This window comes from Corapipo altera, unplaced genomic scaffold, assembly GCF_003945725.1.
Source record: "Corapipo altera isolate COAL_440 unplaced genomic scaffold, ASM394572v1 89, whole genome shotgun sequence".
Taxonomy (NCBI): Eukaryota; Metazoa; Chordata; class Aves; order Passeriformes; family Pipridae; genus Corapipo; species Corapipo altera.
Genome location: NW_020884968.1, coordinates 135,546 through 152,463, shown reverse-complemented (window position 1 = coordinate 152,463; position 16,918 = coordinate 135,546). Strand labels below are relative to the sequence as shown.

The following is a 16,918-nucleotide window of genomic DNA, read 5'->3' as shown; positions in this document are numbered from 1 at the left end:
GTTTAGAATGTCACCTTAGAAGGAGGAAATCCCTGAAATGGCACTGGTGCCCCTGCAGTCATCTCTAAGCCTTTGTGCACCCTCCTCTCATGCCCCTTTTCCATTTTTAATTAATTGTTTTTTTGTAAAAGCTCTGATGCTGAAAGGGATGACTATTTTTAAAAATTCCTCTATGGTTACTTCCTGCCCTGGTGGCTGGTTGCTGCTGGACAAATGCTTGCCCTCCTTCCCCCGTTCTCTCTCAATCAAGAACTGTGAGTAGATGAGAGAATGGCATTTTCTACACAGAACATCCACATCTTTAAAGTTAAAAATCTTGAGCCTAATTCCCCCAAATCATTAGGTTTATAAGGATGAGCTGGGCAATACTTTTCTTCCTTTAGCCTCCCTGAGTGCCTCCTGCCACCTTGGGAACTACCCCTTTTCTCTGTCCTGATACCTGGCACCCTTCTGCTTCTTTTTCTTAACTGCTGCTGTCCTATCACTTGCCTCAGATGACATTGTGGAGAGGACAGAGGCACAGATCCTCATCTGGTCATCAGGTGAGCTATAGACCAAAGCCTGAACCCAGATTTCCCCCGCCACCCTAGATGGCTGAGCACTGGAAGTTACAGCTGTCTGATGCTGGACTGATAATTTAAACTGATGGGCACAGAGTTGCCAGGTACATTGACTTACACACAAATATTCACCTCACACAAAATTACCAGTACTATTAACAATCCTACCATTGCACTTTCCACTGTTAAATACAGGACTAGACGGATTGTTTAAAAAAGTAACAAAAAGAGGACATAATAATTTTTTGGTCTGCTGCATATTGTTCCTAACTGAGTCACAGAAAATATATTATGGCAAGTCTTGGCATTGTCATTTTGACTATCCAAAAGTATTAATTTTTCTTTTGTAAGAAGATGAAATTGAACTTATGAGTACTCTTCTCTTTTGACCTGACTAGATAGTCTTCTCTCATTTGAACACAATGGCAAAGGCACTCTATGCATGAATAACAGAGGTATAGAACAAAAATATTTAAAAAACAAAGAGAAAACTAGGTAAAAATTTTACTTAAGTAATTTTTCATAAATATTAGCAGCATGGGATTGACTTCAAAGGTTTTAATCTTTAGTAATGGATTTTTTTTTTTTTAATTAGGTTGTGCGTTTGGGGTTTTTTACAGTTAAATGTGCCAGTTTAAAATGTACCGAGTTTTGGGTGGGTTAAGTCAATAGTTTCTTGGGATGGGAGTACACTGTCCAGGGATGTCCAACAACATGTTGGAACTAGAGGAGGAACACCTGCATTTGGGACCAAGCTGCCAGGTCTGAACCTGATACCTTGGCTGGCTGAGGTGTCCTGTTCCCCTGAGTCCACCTTATGTCAATCTAAACCAAATGGGGTGTAGAGAGAAGGTGGAACTTATATATTTATGTTCTGTATAATAGGACTTGATATCCAATCCTGGTACCTATCCTTTCAAATTAATAAATTTTAGATTATATGTCACTGAGAGGTATGGGTCCATTTGAATGCCTACCCCATTTTCTCCATAACAATATCCAATGTTCAAATAGCAATAAAAGTTGCCTTGTATGTAGGCAGGCAACAAAACAGTGCATAAAATTAGAACTGACTTCCTAGTGACATAGTTTTCTTTAGAAATGACATGCTGAGAAAAAAATGAGGCAGTAATAGGCAGGTTTTTCTACAAGACTGTTATAGAGATGAAAAATATCCCTGCTAAAATAAAGTCTTTTAAAAATTTGGCCACAAGAGGTTTTTTCTTTGCAAAGCAGTTTTCACATATTCAGCAGCTTTGCTATAAAAGTCTGTCCCTGAAAGGAAATATCCACCTCCATACTTCTTAAAATATCATCTCAGGTTTTTGATCATCTAAATGTTAATTAAGATGCTGGAACGCCATGGTAAATAAACTAACAACTATTACTGAAAGAAAAAGTCCCAGTTCTCTAGACACTAATCATGGTTAGTCTTATCTAACCTTCTTTGCTCTGAACAAACCAGCACTGGTATATCAATGCCTACTTTTCTGGACAATATTCTAGACCAATGAACCTGTGTTTATAGGTCTTTGCACTGGGCTGCTTTGCTGAGAAGGTAAATAGCTCAGAACAGTTGGGCATAGACTTGCCTATGGGAGGTGATGATGAAATGCTTCAGAGATGATGATGGTAGCAGAGCTAAACAGGACAAGGGAACATGGAGAAATTAAACTTGGTGTGTTGTCCCAGTTGAGGACAAGCAGAGATCAATGGCTTGGTGTCAGTAATATTAGTAAACCAGAACCAATATTACTTGGTCACAGTAATATTAGTAAACTCTTGAGATGAAGATGATGAAAGATTTCAAATTATCTCTGTTGGCAGGCTCAGGTTATTTGCACTTGTGTTTTTACATATGTTGAAATGCAAAGTCATCCAGGTGCAGACATTTTTTTCTGTGTTTTGAAATGGTTTGAAAGAGCAGTTGAATTTTGTAGGGCCACTTATATATGCCAAAACTTTTGTCTTTCAAGGACCTTGTACCATTATAGAGGAGCTGGACAACACAAACCCAATATCTGAACAAAAATTATGATGTGAAATGAAGAGCAGGGCTATGAGCTTGCGGAAAATGTGGGAAAAGAATTACATGGTAAACAAAAGAACAGTCTGTCCTCAGCAAAGGGATTTAATATCCTCACTGGTCTCTTAATGGATTTTTAACATTGCCTGTTGCTTACATGGCTTCATCATCATCAGTGGGCTTGAAATGAGAGGCTTCTACTTGCCAGAAGATTAGGACAATCAATTAGAACTATGAAAGGTTTAGTTAAAAAAAAAACCAAAAAGAAACAAACAGAAAAAAAAAGCGCCCCTGATATTTAAATACTAGTTGCTCTCTGGCCTTTGCTGTTTCAAGCTTACTGAGGGTTTTGGTTCTTCCTTCCTGCACCAAAACCACTCCCTCATCAGCGCAGCGCCTCAGTGTTGTTCCTGGTCTGTGTTAGCACAAACTGACTGGTAGTACCTGTGGCAATGGGCCTTGCACACGAAATGCTGAAGTGTGACTTATCATGACCATATTTCCTCTCTCTCCCTCTTTTGCCCATTTCACAGTAACTAGTGACGGAGATGGGAATTGGAGCTTCCACCTAAATCTAGTGGCTCGTCAGGATCTGGCCACAGACAGAGGTTTCTGCTCCAAAGCCATTTCTTACCTTGGATCACATGTAGCTGAGGAGGATTTCATCAGAAGCTACAATGTAATTGACACCTTGATTTGCTTGAACTAGAGATAATTCATCATAAGTAACTGGGTAGTTATAACAGTTTGTTGGGATCAGTTTTCAGAGAATTTATTTCTACATTAAGTCACAATATGTTTTTTCCTTTCAGAATTCTACAATTGCATTTTATAACGGTGTGTTTCAGTTTCTTTTCCACGTGGGAAATGTGGAATCATAGAATCATAGAATTAATTAGGTTGGAAAAGACCTCTAAGATCTTTGAGTTCAACTCAAGACTGAACACCATTTTGTTAATTCGACCATGGCACTAAATGCCACATCCAGTCTTTCCTTAAACACCTCAAGGCATAGTGACTCCACCCACAACTTCCCTGGTCAGCCCATTCCAATATCTAATCACTGTTTCTGTGAAGAAATTCTTCCTAATGTCCAATCAATGGAAAAACATTAAAATGAAACCTTTCTCACCAAATGCAGATATGTTTCTTTTTGGTTTGTTTTAATTTTTTCCCCCAGTGAAATCACAGAGGCTGGGCAGTAAAAATGCTTTATTTACTACTGTCATCTGCTCAAAGAGGCAATCTCAGCCTTCACTGTTACAGCCTGGCAGAATTTATTATTTGACACATAGCAGTTTAGAAAGCACCTACAGATACATTTCCATGGGGCACCGATTATTGTTGAAATGAATATGAAAACTTTTGTCAAATCGTTGTACAGAAGTTTATGTAGTTCAGCAAAGAAAGAAGAACATTATCTGCCTCAGGATCAATCTCAGGAATGAAAAAATACAGACATTAAGCTGGAATATCTATTTCTAAATATTTAAATCGTTAAATAAAACCCACAAAAAATTTGCTTTCTAAGATTTTGTCTATCAACAGGAATAATTCAATGCATAACTCATAAATTGTCCATGGTTAGAAAGTATTTGTATAATCTGACTTCACCCTCGATTCTAGTAGGAACAAGCAAAGCCAATTCAAGCCATAGCTTTTCTCATCTATACATGTGGTTTGCACCAGCATGATTAAGTTTTTTGCTGTCCAAAACCTTAATTAACCTTGACCATAAATGTGCTACCGCTATCAGAGATAAGTAAACCAATAAGGGGTAGCATTAGGCTTGGCAGCTATATCTATCTGTTGTACAGTGTATAATGATATAACACGTAACAAAAGTCCAGCAAAATCCATGAGACAACCTTGCTTTCAGCAAAATGGCTTCCAGTGCAAGAGGAGCTGTTGTTGGGATGTCTAAAGGCATGATTTGGAGGGGAGAAGAGAAAAAAAACCAGATCAATGTATCTGAAGGTACTGGCACACAGCTGGATGTTACTAACAGATACTAAGATTTAGGAGCTGTCACAGGCAAAAAAGAGCTGAAATTACGAACACAAACAGGCAGCAGATAATTGTGTGTAACTGCATGGGTGAAATTGAACTCCCGAACTCTGAGGCAGGAGACTGCTACCTGCAAGCTGCAACCACTATTGGCTGCTTGGAAATGTTGATAACACTTGGACTAAACAAAAGTGATGCATCCCAAAGCCTCCAATTAATAGAGAGACAGGAGACCAACACACTTGTTAAAAGGCTGATCATGTGCTGTTCTTATGCACATACATTATTTAGACTTTAGGAACTGGGAACATGGTTTCCAGAAAGAAAAACTGGTGCCAAGGGGTGAGTCCTTGAAAGGAAGAAATAGCCTCAGAAAGCAGAAGGGCACCCAGAAAGAAGCTGAAGATCCTGGCCTGGGGTGAGGTCTGGGAAATGGGGGAAGATCCTGGAGATAAGGAAGCCATGGACATCAAAGCCAGGGACTCTGGCCAATGGCACCTGAGAAGAGTAATTGCAAGGAGCATCACAGCAGGAACAACACCCTCCTGCCCAACTTACATAGGCTAATAGTGACCCCTCTGCAGGGAAAAGGAGACTTCAGGAATAAAATGCTGGTGGGGAGGGAGGGCGAGAGTGAGTGTGAGAAAAATTAAACAAGATAAAATCTGTATTGTCACTGTTTCTTCAGTAAAACCTGATATCCAGATCCTCCACACACTGGATTTTATGTTGTCTCTCCCTTGGCAAGATTTTGGATTCTTTGATTAAGAATCAGTCTAAATTTTCAGATGGGGCATTTTGAAAGAGCATCTGTGATAGACACACTTAAATCCCATCAATGTCTTAAGCATTTTTTTCAGCTAACGAAGAGTTTGTTGCCCTTGGAGAACAACGCTAAGCAGCCTAGTTAAACTCATTGATGATGGAGCACTGTAAGCAATCAGCAGTGTTAAGAATTCTTCCCCATGCTTCACAAAAAAAAAAAAAAAAAAAAAAAAAAAAAGACCTGGGGCAGAACAAACTCTGTCTGGAGAGTTTGATATGCCACAGATCTTAGGATATGAAAGATTGCTACACTTCTGAGAGGTACAGCTAGAAAAACAGGCAATATTAGCACTGCAAATAAAAGTCCCCCCATAAATACACCCAATCGTCATTTGGAGGGATCGTCCTGTGTGCATTATATCTATAGCCTTTCTTTTGTGATTTCCAGGAAGCCAAACAGGAAAATACTGACTATGATGCTGTAGTTCATGTTGGCTCAGTGATTATACCAGTCGTATGCCACTTCCTCTCTTGGCTGTGAAAATGAAATTGTTGCAGGAAGTGGAGGGAAGACATAACTACTCTTTTTTTCTTCCCTCCCCTCACCCCCACTTTCTTTCTTGCTTCCAACCCTTCTATTAAACAGGAAATAATCTAGTGGTCAAAACAAACTATTCCAAGATTTTCAAGATCACTCCCTCCTTGTTATAAAGGAAACTGCAATGTAATCACAATTTTCAATTGCATGTAATTGCGTGCAAACCACCACAATGTAATTTTCAACTGAGCAAGTCTTCAGAATTAGAAGTCAGGATCCAGGTGTCTACAGTATCCTTCAGTGTGTGAGATAAACTTATGTCAAAGAGCAAAACAGTTATAGGTTATGTATACCTGAAAACTAAAAATTTGGCAGTTTAGAGAAGGTAATTGGTGAAGTTGCAGTTACTTACATTCCTATTACCAAAGCAGAAAAACATACGATGCTCCATGTGAGCCACCAGGATCATTGCTCTCTGAAACATCCTTCTATATAAAGGACAGCAACAAGCAACTGTGGGTAGGCATTTTTCTCTACATGATGGCCGTACTCTATTTCTTGCAAAAGCATTTCTGCTAATTGCCTCATTTTAAGGCTTCTGCAACTCACGGTAAGGTGAAGCTTCTAATAATTTTGCTACCAGTTAATGCTTTTGTCACTATGTGGCAATGTAATTATACACATAACAGTGGCACTCTGGTAGACAAAGACTCTAAGTAGGAAAATAATGTTTTTACAAGAAGGTCAGCTTTAACGAAGATGCATTTGATTTACTTATCTGTAAACACCTGATTGAGCTCAGGAAAAGTATGTAGAAGGACATATTCTGCTTCATCCAGAGGTCTTCAAAAAAACCTTAAGCTTACAATTATTTTCTTCACTAGGGCTGATTTCAAGAGTGATGACCACTACTGACTAGGGTATTTAGTGGGTTTTCATGTAGGTTTTGGTTAAAAATCATCATGGCTAACATCACTTTAAAATACTGATTGTTGATGTGCTGGAAATTTTTATTGCTTTTCATCTAATTAAACAGCAAATGTTGGTCAACATTTTTAAAGTCTCTTTTGACTGAGGATTAATTGCAGTATCATATTAATAGCAATTTCCCCAAAATTACAGTAAGCTTGAAAATTATCTAGTAACAAGTGTGAAACATGTTTGATGCTGTTCAAGGACAAATTAGAATTTAAAATATATTTCCATCCTCTTTTCTCAGCTAAGCAGTTTCTGATTATCCAATTTACTGATAACATTCTTGCTGCATCTCAGAGGAGGAAGCCCTCCCAGAGGGTAAACAAACTAAACATTTACTTTTCAATATTTGCTTTAAAGTATGTTTAACTCTTTGCTACCAAAGAAAAATAATAATGTAAAGCAAGGATAATGAGTGGCACTCTGTAGCTTCTCTAGAAATGTGGGGCAGTATGAACTGGATACTTTTTGTCATGTTTATCAAAAATAAGAGTATCAGCAGATGGAACACACCTATACTGCATATACCATACATGTTTCTACCTCTTTCCATCTGTTCATCTGTTGGGAAATTTTGGAGAGTCCAGATGACATTACCTATACCTGACTAGTCTATAACTAATGGTTTACTACACACTGTACAGTTTGTTGAACTTGAATTCATATTTCCAGAAGGCTTTTGCTACCTTCTTACAGGGTTTCCCTCAGAAGTGGGAAGGTTGACACTTAGGGAGACTTATTAACTCAGGAAATATATTGTAGGAGAAGTCAAGTTCAATTTCAAGCTAATAGGGTAAAATTATTATTTTGCACCAATTTTTTGCGGATGCATAGTAACAAAATATAACATTTTTGCTTGTCCTACACCCTAGTACAGCATGTCAGAGATGACTTAAGCAATTCTTACACTGATTCTCAAAAGTGCTAGAAAATTTAGGTACCAGAGCCATTTGTCATCATCAACTGAAGCAAGAACCTAAGTTTCCTAAATCCAGAAGTAAATTTAGTGAAGGAAAGGAGGAGGGAGAGACAGAGACTCTGGATCACTTAGTAATATATGCTGGTACCTGTCATTGAAAAGTTTACACAACAACCCTTTTTCGAAGAATCACAGAATGACTGGGATTGGCAGGGACATCTGGAGATAATCTAGTCTAATCCCCTGGTAAAGTAGGTTTGCCTAGAGCATGTTGCACAGGATTATGGCCAGATGGGCTTTGAATACCTTCATAATAGGAAGCTCCACATCTTCTCTGGACGACTGTTACAGTGCTGTCAACCTCACAGTAAAGAAGTTCTTCCTTATCTGCAGATAGATCTTTCTATGTTTCAGTTTATGCCCATTGGCCCTTGTAATTTCACTGGGCCTGGCTTCATCTTCTTGAAAATCTCACTCCAGATACTCCCATAGATTGATGTTGTGTCCTCTGTCATCTCTTATCCAGGCTTAACAGGCCCAGCTCTCTCTGCCTTTCCCTGTAAAGGAAATGCTCCAGTTCCTTAGTCACCTTTTTGCCCTCTGCTGGTCCCACTCCAGGAGCTCCATGTCTCTCTTGTCCCCAGGAGCCCAGAACTGGACACAGCACTCCAGATGAGGTCTCATCAGGTCTGAATAGAGAGGCAGGATCATATCCCTCAGCCTGCTGGCAGTGCTCTTCCTAATGCACCCCAGGATACCACTGGCCTTCTTGGCCACAGGGGCACACTGCTGGCTCATGAATGGTTTGTTGTCCACCAGGACCTCCAGGTCCTTCTCCGCAGAGCTGCTTTCCAACAGATCAGCCCCCAGTCCGTACTGGTGTATGGAGTTATTCTTTCCCTGCACTTGCCTTTGTTCAATCTCATGAGCCTCCCCTCCACACAAGTCTACAGCCTGTCCAGGACTCTCTGGATGGCAGTACAGCACTCTGAGGTATCAGCCATTTGTCCTAGGTTTGTATTGTCAGCTATCTTGCTGAGGATGCATTCTGTCCATTCATCCAGGTCATCGATGAATAAGTTGCACAAGACTGGACCTCGTACCCATCTCTGGAGAACACTACTAGCTATGTGCCTCCAACTAGACTGTGTCACTGATCACAACCCTCTGAGACCTGCCATTCAGCCAGCTTTCGATCCATATCAACATCCACTCATCTAACCCATACTTCTCGAGTTTGCCTATGAGGATGTTATGGGAGACAGTGTCAAAAGCCTTGCTGAAGTCAAGGTAGAAAACATTCACTGCTCTCCCCTCATCTACTCGACTCAGCCAGAGTAGAAGGCTTTAGATTGGTTGGGCATGATTTCATGATTTTTCCTCACAATTAAAAACAAAAGGAGGCTGGATTCAGCTGCTCTGGAAAACTTCTCTTCATAGGGAAACTCTTAATAATAAACAACATTCAGACTCACAATTCTGGAGAATAGATGTGGGAAGGCTCAGCTGTGACTGCACAAGCCCATTGGAGAGATGGACATGAAGCTGCTGCCACAAGCTGCTCCACAGGTATCTCCTCCTCACTGGTGGCTCTTTACCCTTCTCTAGAGGGTACAACTCCCCTACTGATGTAGTGGCAACACAAGTCTCTTCCCCCAAGGTCATGTGGGTTGGAACATGCTAGAGAGACTGGGAAGAGTGGAGGGTAGGGTGAAGACTAAATGAATAACATTATTTTTGTCCTTCATCCTGTAAGATCAATGAAAATGCATTTATTTTGGTTTTGGGGTTTTTTTTTGGTTTTTTTTAAGAGCTCTGTCCAAAGAGTCCTACAAACTACCATAGCCTTGGAAAAACAGCTTCAGTTATAGCCATGCTTCTAAGAGTATTTCTACATTTTCTAGCTGCCAAGCAGTGGTGATCAATCTGTGAATGTTTATGGTATCTTTGTCTACCTGGGTAATACTGAATAAAGGCAGGCTTGGATCAAAACAGAATTCCTACTTAAAGAAGTGAGGCAGCAAGCTTAAAAAAAGTCAAGCATATTCTTTATGAGGGAGCTGATCAGACTGGAGGCAGAAAGTACTGTGTCATAGTTCCTGTGAAATTTTGCTATATTTAATAAACATCCACATAAATTACAGTTATATAAACACTTCCTCAAACCATGGAGTTTTTCCAGTACTTATTAGTCGCACTTACTGATAGTCTAAGAGGAGAGGTTCAGATACAGCAACTAATGAAAAATGGGGACCAAGGTTCCAATCTAGACCTCTTTTTTTCCTTTATTCCAGCATTTGAAAAACTGGGACAAATTATCAGCCTTGAGCTTAATTTTATGGAGGATGTTCCAGTATAACTTTGGGGATAAAAGTGGTTGAAAGTTCTAGTAGCCACAACTGCACAGTGAAATAAAGAAATACAGGCTGCTTTTAAATGACGTGCTGAGAAAGAATTATTCATGGTACTTCCTTGGTTGTTTGAAACTCCAGAATGACTGGCTAAACCAGAACAGACGGTGGTAGGAGTGAGTCAATGATGAAGGGATAGCACAATTTCACTGCTTAAGTCTATTGATTAATAGATTGAAAGTCTATGCTAGAGTTATATTTTGGTTTTATTTTTTTACTTTCTTGTTTATTTTCTACAGGTTTCTCTAACTAACCTGGTTAGTTCCTTGAGAAGACAGCTACTGAGCTATTTACCTCCAAAGTTGCAAAGGTCTAGAGAATCTGCATCCAAACCAGAAAACTAGTTGCCCTGAGAGCATCTGTAAGTGCATACATCTCAGGCACCTAAGCCAGTGATGGCATGATCCAGAAGGACCTGGTTTTGACAGTTACTGGATACTGTAGAGCACAATTTTGTCTGGTCTTTCTGAAAGTTTGTGGCTCTCTAGTATGTCTTTCCAGTCAAACATACTCTAACAGGTGTCAATAAAACAGGTGTTTGGATAAAATCCTGTGCCAGAGCTAAGGTTAAGAATGAAACAGCTAAGTACACTTTTGACACACAAATAAATATACAGTGATGTTGCCATAAATGAGCAACTATTTCTTTAAAACACAGCTTTAAAGGATTGACTTTAAAGTAATCTATTTTCAAAAGCAAAGTGCCTTATTTTTTGCTGCATTACTTATATTTGACTTAGATGGGAATATATTAATTTCATGTCATATGCTTGGAATGTGTGGAAAATAACATTTTTTCCATGTGAATCAGCACAGGAAATGATCTGCAAATGAGTAAAATGTTGAGAAGTCTACAGATGGAGGGGTTTTTTTAAAAAACACAATATTTTTCAACTGTAGAGTACTGACATCATATTTTCTTCAATAGTAAAGTATCACAGAGATGACTGATGACACATCAGAGACTGAAGACAACTAAGAACTTACTTCTGATCAGCATAGTTTTAGACTGTAATCTGATGCAACATTAATTTAATAGTATCTACCTTTACTGGTGCTAGGTAGTTTTGCCTCCCTTTATTTGCCATTGCCAAAGCTTACCACATTCTTGCTAAACACAGAAAATGGCAGAAACATGAATCAACTCAGAGGTATTCTGACTTGATTTTCTTTTCACTGTGATGTAAAATAAAAAAAAAAAAGAAGCAAAAAACCAGTGTCTTCTAAATGACGACCTAGTGATACATTCCATAGGTCCTTTGATTTTCAAAATTTTCCCTTGCTGAGGATAGATATTAAAATAGTAATAAATATTACTACTAAGAACAGTAAATTAATAGTTTTCTAAGAAACATACTGTGAGAGGATGTTCAAGGGTGGATATGTTTAGGAAAATATGTAATACACCATGGAGCTGAAACCTCAGTCCTAAACTAATGAACACTAAGCACTGACAGCAGCAAAACTGAGTGGGAGAAAGGAGTACAGAATCTGCTCCAAGACACTATTGATTTGCTCTGAAATTACGTGAATTATTACTGTTGAATTAATTATTAGAACTGATGATCTTGTTGCAGTATTCGACACCGTAAGAAGCCCCCATTATAGTAAAATGGATCCTTTGTGCACTCTTCAAACCTCCCTTGAATTTTAAGTTTCCTTCCTTACTTCATTTGAGAGAAAATTACTGCTGCTGTATCAAATTTTTCTTCTGTTTACTGAAGTGGAAATTGATTCCCAGTCTTGTACAGATAGTAGTTACACTTTGGCTCCTGCCTTCAACGTGAGGTATGAAGCACACTATTAATACTGGTTTTTTCTTTTTTGAAATCAAATCAATAAAAAGGGTTTCTTTTGAATATGTTGCACTGCACTCTGGGATGCATAAAAAACCTTTGAATGACTAGGTTTACATTATACTGATCATAGTAAACATCATCCTCTGAATGCTGAAAACAATTCATGTATTTGGCCTTTATCTTCTGACTGTACTTCTGTCAAATGAACAAACAGGCATACGGGCTGCATCCCAAAGGCAATATTTGGCTCATACTGCCCAACAGTCAAGGAGAGATGATGAACATATTTTTTTGTAGGAAGATAAAGCTTCACAGACTTCAATTTCACTGTGAAAAGAGCAGCACGGGGAGCCTGCTGCCTTTGCTCCCAGTGTCCTGCTCACTCTGAAGCTACAGACGGAGTGTGCCATGTGAGATTGAAGCGCGCACTACAAGTTCATGCTATGCACAGTTCATCACGCTGCCCTGTACCAGAGCTGCTTAGTTCATAGATCAGAGAGCCATTTAAGGTGAACCTGGCATCATTCTTGGTGGCAAAATTAAAACCATCTAAAGTCAAAACTGGATTTTCCTGGACTCTTTCCTTCAGTCTTCAAAACATGTGTCTGTCTTTGCCTTTATTCTCATCAATAAGGAATTTAAAGCCATAGACTCATTACTCTTAAATGTCACTGCCCACGAAAAATGCACACAGAGGGGATAAATAGGCTCCATGTTACAAGCGTAAATTCAGAGTCCCAGAACAGAAGTGAAGTTTTTTCAGTCTGCCTTTGGGAGCATGCTTTGACAGGGTTTCCTGAAAAGCTGCCTGCTTTGCTTCACCTTCCCACAGGCAACAACTGCATAACTTATATGGATTAATTGAACTGCAAACAGTAACATCTAGATCTCCCATGCTGTTTAAAATATAATTCAGCAAAACCAGGCATGACTGCAGTAAGGATCAAAGAGAAGAGTACAGGAATAGAAAGATGTTTGTCTATGAGAATCAGGGCATCTAGACTTTAAGGCATTATAAGGTAAAACTCCTAACATCTTTCCTGCCTTACCTCCAAGAAACGATGAGCTGGAGGAGGTCAGAACAATTCACCTGACTCAGACTGCCACCAGACAAAATAGGTTGCATTAGCTTCTTCAGCAATTATAAAAGGTTTCTTTAGCTAATGAAGTGGCTGAGATACAGAACAGAAAAACAAAACCCTCAGAGGATAGAAGAAAAAGTTCAGAAGGCAGGTGGGGTTAAAGCTGATGTTTTGAAGCTTGGAGCTATGCTTCAGGACTTTCCTATTCCAGGCGGACACAGATTGCCCAGCAAAGGAGAGGGGCATGGATGTTTATGAACTGGATTTACTCCCTGCAAAGTTTGCTGCCAGTAATAATCCATCTTGAGCAGAAGTATTTTGAAACACTATTGCTGAGTTGTGCAGATTTGTGACGATACTAATCTCCATACAACCTCACAAGAAACTACCAGAAATGCAATGAACTTATATTTGCAGTATGTATTTGTGAAACTAAGCTTTGATAGAACATCCATCCACATTACAACAGCAGACAAGTTCTGGGCATGTTTCCATTTATAAAGTTATTTCAAGTAACTAGTCTTCCAGACTTCCTTTCAATCTCTGGACTGTGAAGTTCCCTGATACTGATGCTTTACTCCTTCTCTTTTATTTATTTTACCACTTCAAGTAGAAAAAAACTTAAAAGACTGGAAAATAATACCGAAAACTTAGGACAAAAATTCCTCAGTTTCCTTGGATTTAGTAGAGCTGTGGTGCAGAGAGGATATGATTTAATTTATGGAAGCATGATTGTCTTGCATCAGATTTAATGTTCTGTAGACAGCTGCCTTTTTCAAAGAACATGAGTTCCTCACACAAATGGGGAGTGTTCCACTGAGCACCCTCATCTGAAAAATGTTGAGCAATCCCATCAGTATCTTTCAAGAACTTACCATACTGTTAGCTGAAAGGCAGTGACTTCCATGCCAGGGGATATAAATTTCTTACAGTAAGCTAGACAAATTACAGACAATATTTTGTACTAAAAGACCTAACTGCTTCTACATGAAGCTAAACCAGTTTTTAACTTCTTATCCTGCCTTAAAACTTGGAAATTGTGTCACTCACTTTCACATGTGTAAACTGCCACTGAATTCATTCCTGATCTACTGTTCTGGGACAACTAGATAATAAGTAGGCAAGAAAACCAAACCATATGCACAACACCCTAGCCACAAGGATGTGAATTTCTAGGATCAGATTTCTGATTAGCAACTCCTGCAGCTTCCCACATTGGTGACCATTCATGTTCTACACCTCCAGCCACTTGCACTTCTTTCCTGATCTGTCTTTGTACGGCCTCACAGACGAACTGAATGAAGCCGGCTTTTAAGTCTTCAGACTGCACTGAAAATTACCTTACAAGAAGGGCGCAGTATGGAGTTTTTCTCTGCACACTAGAGAGAATAATAAAATTAGTTCCTCTATGTCACTTAGTCAGTCCCTGGTAGGAACTAACATACTCATGAACAGTTTCAGAGAGCAGACAGGCCTATCTTTCAAAGGTATAAAGTTAGTGTGAGGTTTTGTGCACAACAGGTATCAGGCAGAAGGATCCCAAGAAAGTCTGCAGTGTAAATTCAGCTGTTATATTTGTTCTGTTGACCTGGTCTCCCAAAACATGTGTCCTAGACAGTCAACACACACACACAGAAGCAGATCAAAGCCTCTCACCCAGCAGATGCTACTTCTTGTCAGTTAGATGACAGTGAGATAGTTGAGGAGGTAGGCATGGTCATCACAGTGAAAGGGAACTGGGGGCAATACAGCAGACACAAGGAGTAGGAGAGTTTAGAATTACTACTGTGGGAAAAAATGAGGATAGCAGACACAAATTTGCAAGATGGATTTCTGCTTCTTCTAGTGTAACATACAAGAGAGCTTGTGCTTGGTACTCAATATAACCTGAGTGACAGAGGAATTTGACTGTAGTTCAATCCCTCACCTGTAATTTGTGACAACAGTATGTGTCTACAAGGCAAGGCATCTGTCAACAAATATAGAACTTGTGTTAACCTGTGGCAGATGTGACATAAGTCTCTATGCATGAATATTCTCAAGTAGGCATCTGGGCTCACAGAAGCTATGGAAAGGTCATCCTGCAAGTTCTAGCATGGACACCCACACAGATTTAAAATATTTTTTCTTACCAACAATCATATGGTTGCAGACATCGCAGAAGGTGGGTTTTTTGAAGATGTGCTCCTGGAAGATGTGACTCTTGTTGTTTTCTGACAGCTGCTGGGCTCTCGTGGGAGAAGATGCTTGGCTTTCTGAGTTGGGGAGCTGTCCAGTGCTTGTGCTCACCTCAGGCATCAAGTCTACTTGCAGTTTCACATCGCTATTAGTCCTCTGGAAGAAATTGTCTGCACTTTTACTCCGCAAGCTTTTTGTCTTGAAGGAGAGTGATCGCTTCAGTTTCTGCAGCTGCAATAAATAAGCCAGTTATAATCACTACTTCTTCTACTTAAAAAATGATGCAAGGCTCCTGGTTTTGGGGTGTACTGTTGCCAAGTGAACCTAGAGGCCACTGGTAGACCTTGAACCACCTGAACAATAAAATTGACTTTAGCATTTAAATGGCAATTTTTGAGCAAAGAAAGCAGATCCGAACCAGAAAACAAACTACACTACAGATGCTTTCCGACAGCCAATAAACTTGATAGCCCTAATGAATGCTTCTATTGGTCTTCACTTTCAGGTATGACAGTGTAGAGGTGCTGTTGAAAGTTGTATGCATTGGAAAATATATCCTTTGTATTCAAGCATGAGGGAACTTAGAGTATTATTCATACTCTAATAGTATTTAAGCAGCCTGTAAAGCCATTACAGGAACAGCTGTTAAATGGCAGTACAAGACTAGTGAACTCAGTAAATATATTTAATATACTTAAATTTCTTGAATTTGGCAGAAAAAGAGTTTATATGCAGTTTTGACCGCTGTCTTGTGCTATATCAGCAATCCTCTCATCCTTCAACCCTCCCCTCCATCTCCCAATTTTATATAAGGTGAAGAAGGGCACTAGGTGAGGCACAGAAGCTATCAAGCTATCAGTCACACAAATTTGTGGGTTTGACAACTCCAAGAGCCCACAAGTAGAGGCCAGGTAAAAGGAAAGCCAGCTCTGCATCTACTTCACATTTACCTTCTCTGAAGTGCAAATAACCCTGTATCACGTTTCACTCAGCATTATTCTAACCACTGCAAAATAATTTCAATCACTGCTGCTATTCTCTGGGTGACTGTGAGGTAACGACTGAAATTTTCCATGTTGCTCAGGCTGTCTGTGGTAAGCAGCCAGAATGGTTTATATTAGAAACTGTTTATGTTAGAAGCAATGATGATTGGGAACCATAATTCACACTAATATAAAGGGAAGGAGTTCACATGCTTTCCAAAAAAAGCATGGGACCGGTCCGTCACACTGACTTACTGGCCTCAGAGCACTTGCTCTCCCTAAATTCTATTCCTGATCTACCCATTTTCTTTATGATGCAGCTGAAAGCACGCTGTTGGAGAGGAGAGGCAAGATATCCTGGGAGGATGCCTCTCTTCCACCTTCAAAAGTAGCTTGTTCCTGGAGAGGGAGACACCAGCTTTCTTCCCAGTGTGTCCCAATAAACTCCCCGAGTCAAATGAATGGACAAGGAGTTGCCATTGCCTCCAGTTAACAGTGTTTGTTACACAGAAACAAACTGTATTCTGCTTCTCGAACTGTTCCTCCACAGTGACTTTGGGAGTAGTGAGGGGTCAGAACCTGGGACCCATCCCACATGTACAACTCTCACCCACAACTCACTCAGGTTTCAGAGGAGGAGCCTTGGGTTCAAATGAAGGAAACATCTATTTGCAA

General features: G+C 39.6%; 1 protein-coding gene across 1 annotated transcript in view; it reads right to left on the bottom strand.

The window, feature by feature from the left end:
* The window catches only part of STAC (SH3 and cysteine rich domain), a 73,094-nt gene that overhangs the window by 34,080 nt on the left and 22,096 nt on the right, over nucleotides 1–16,918 (bottom strand). The window contains exon 2 of the mRNA XM_027665044.1: nucleotides 15,215–15,491. Coding sequence (XP_027520845.1) covers nucleotides 15,215–15,491 — 277 coding nt within the window. The remainder of the gene's footprint in view (nucleotides 1–15,214; nucleotides 15,492–16,918) is intronic.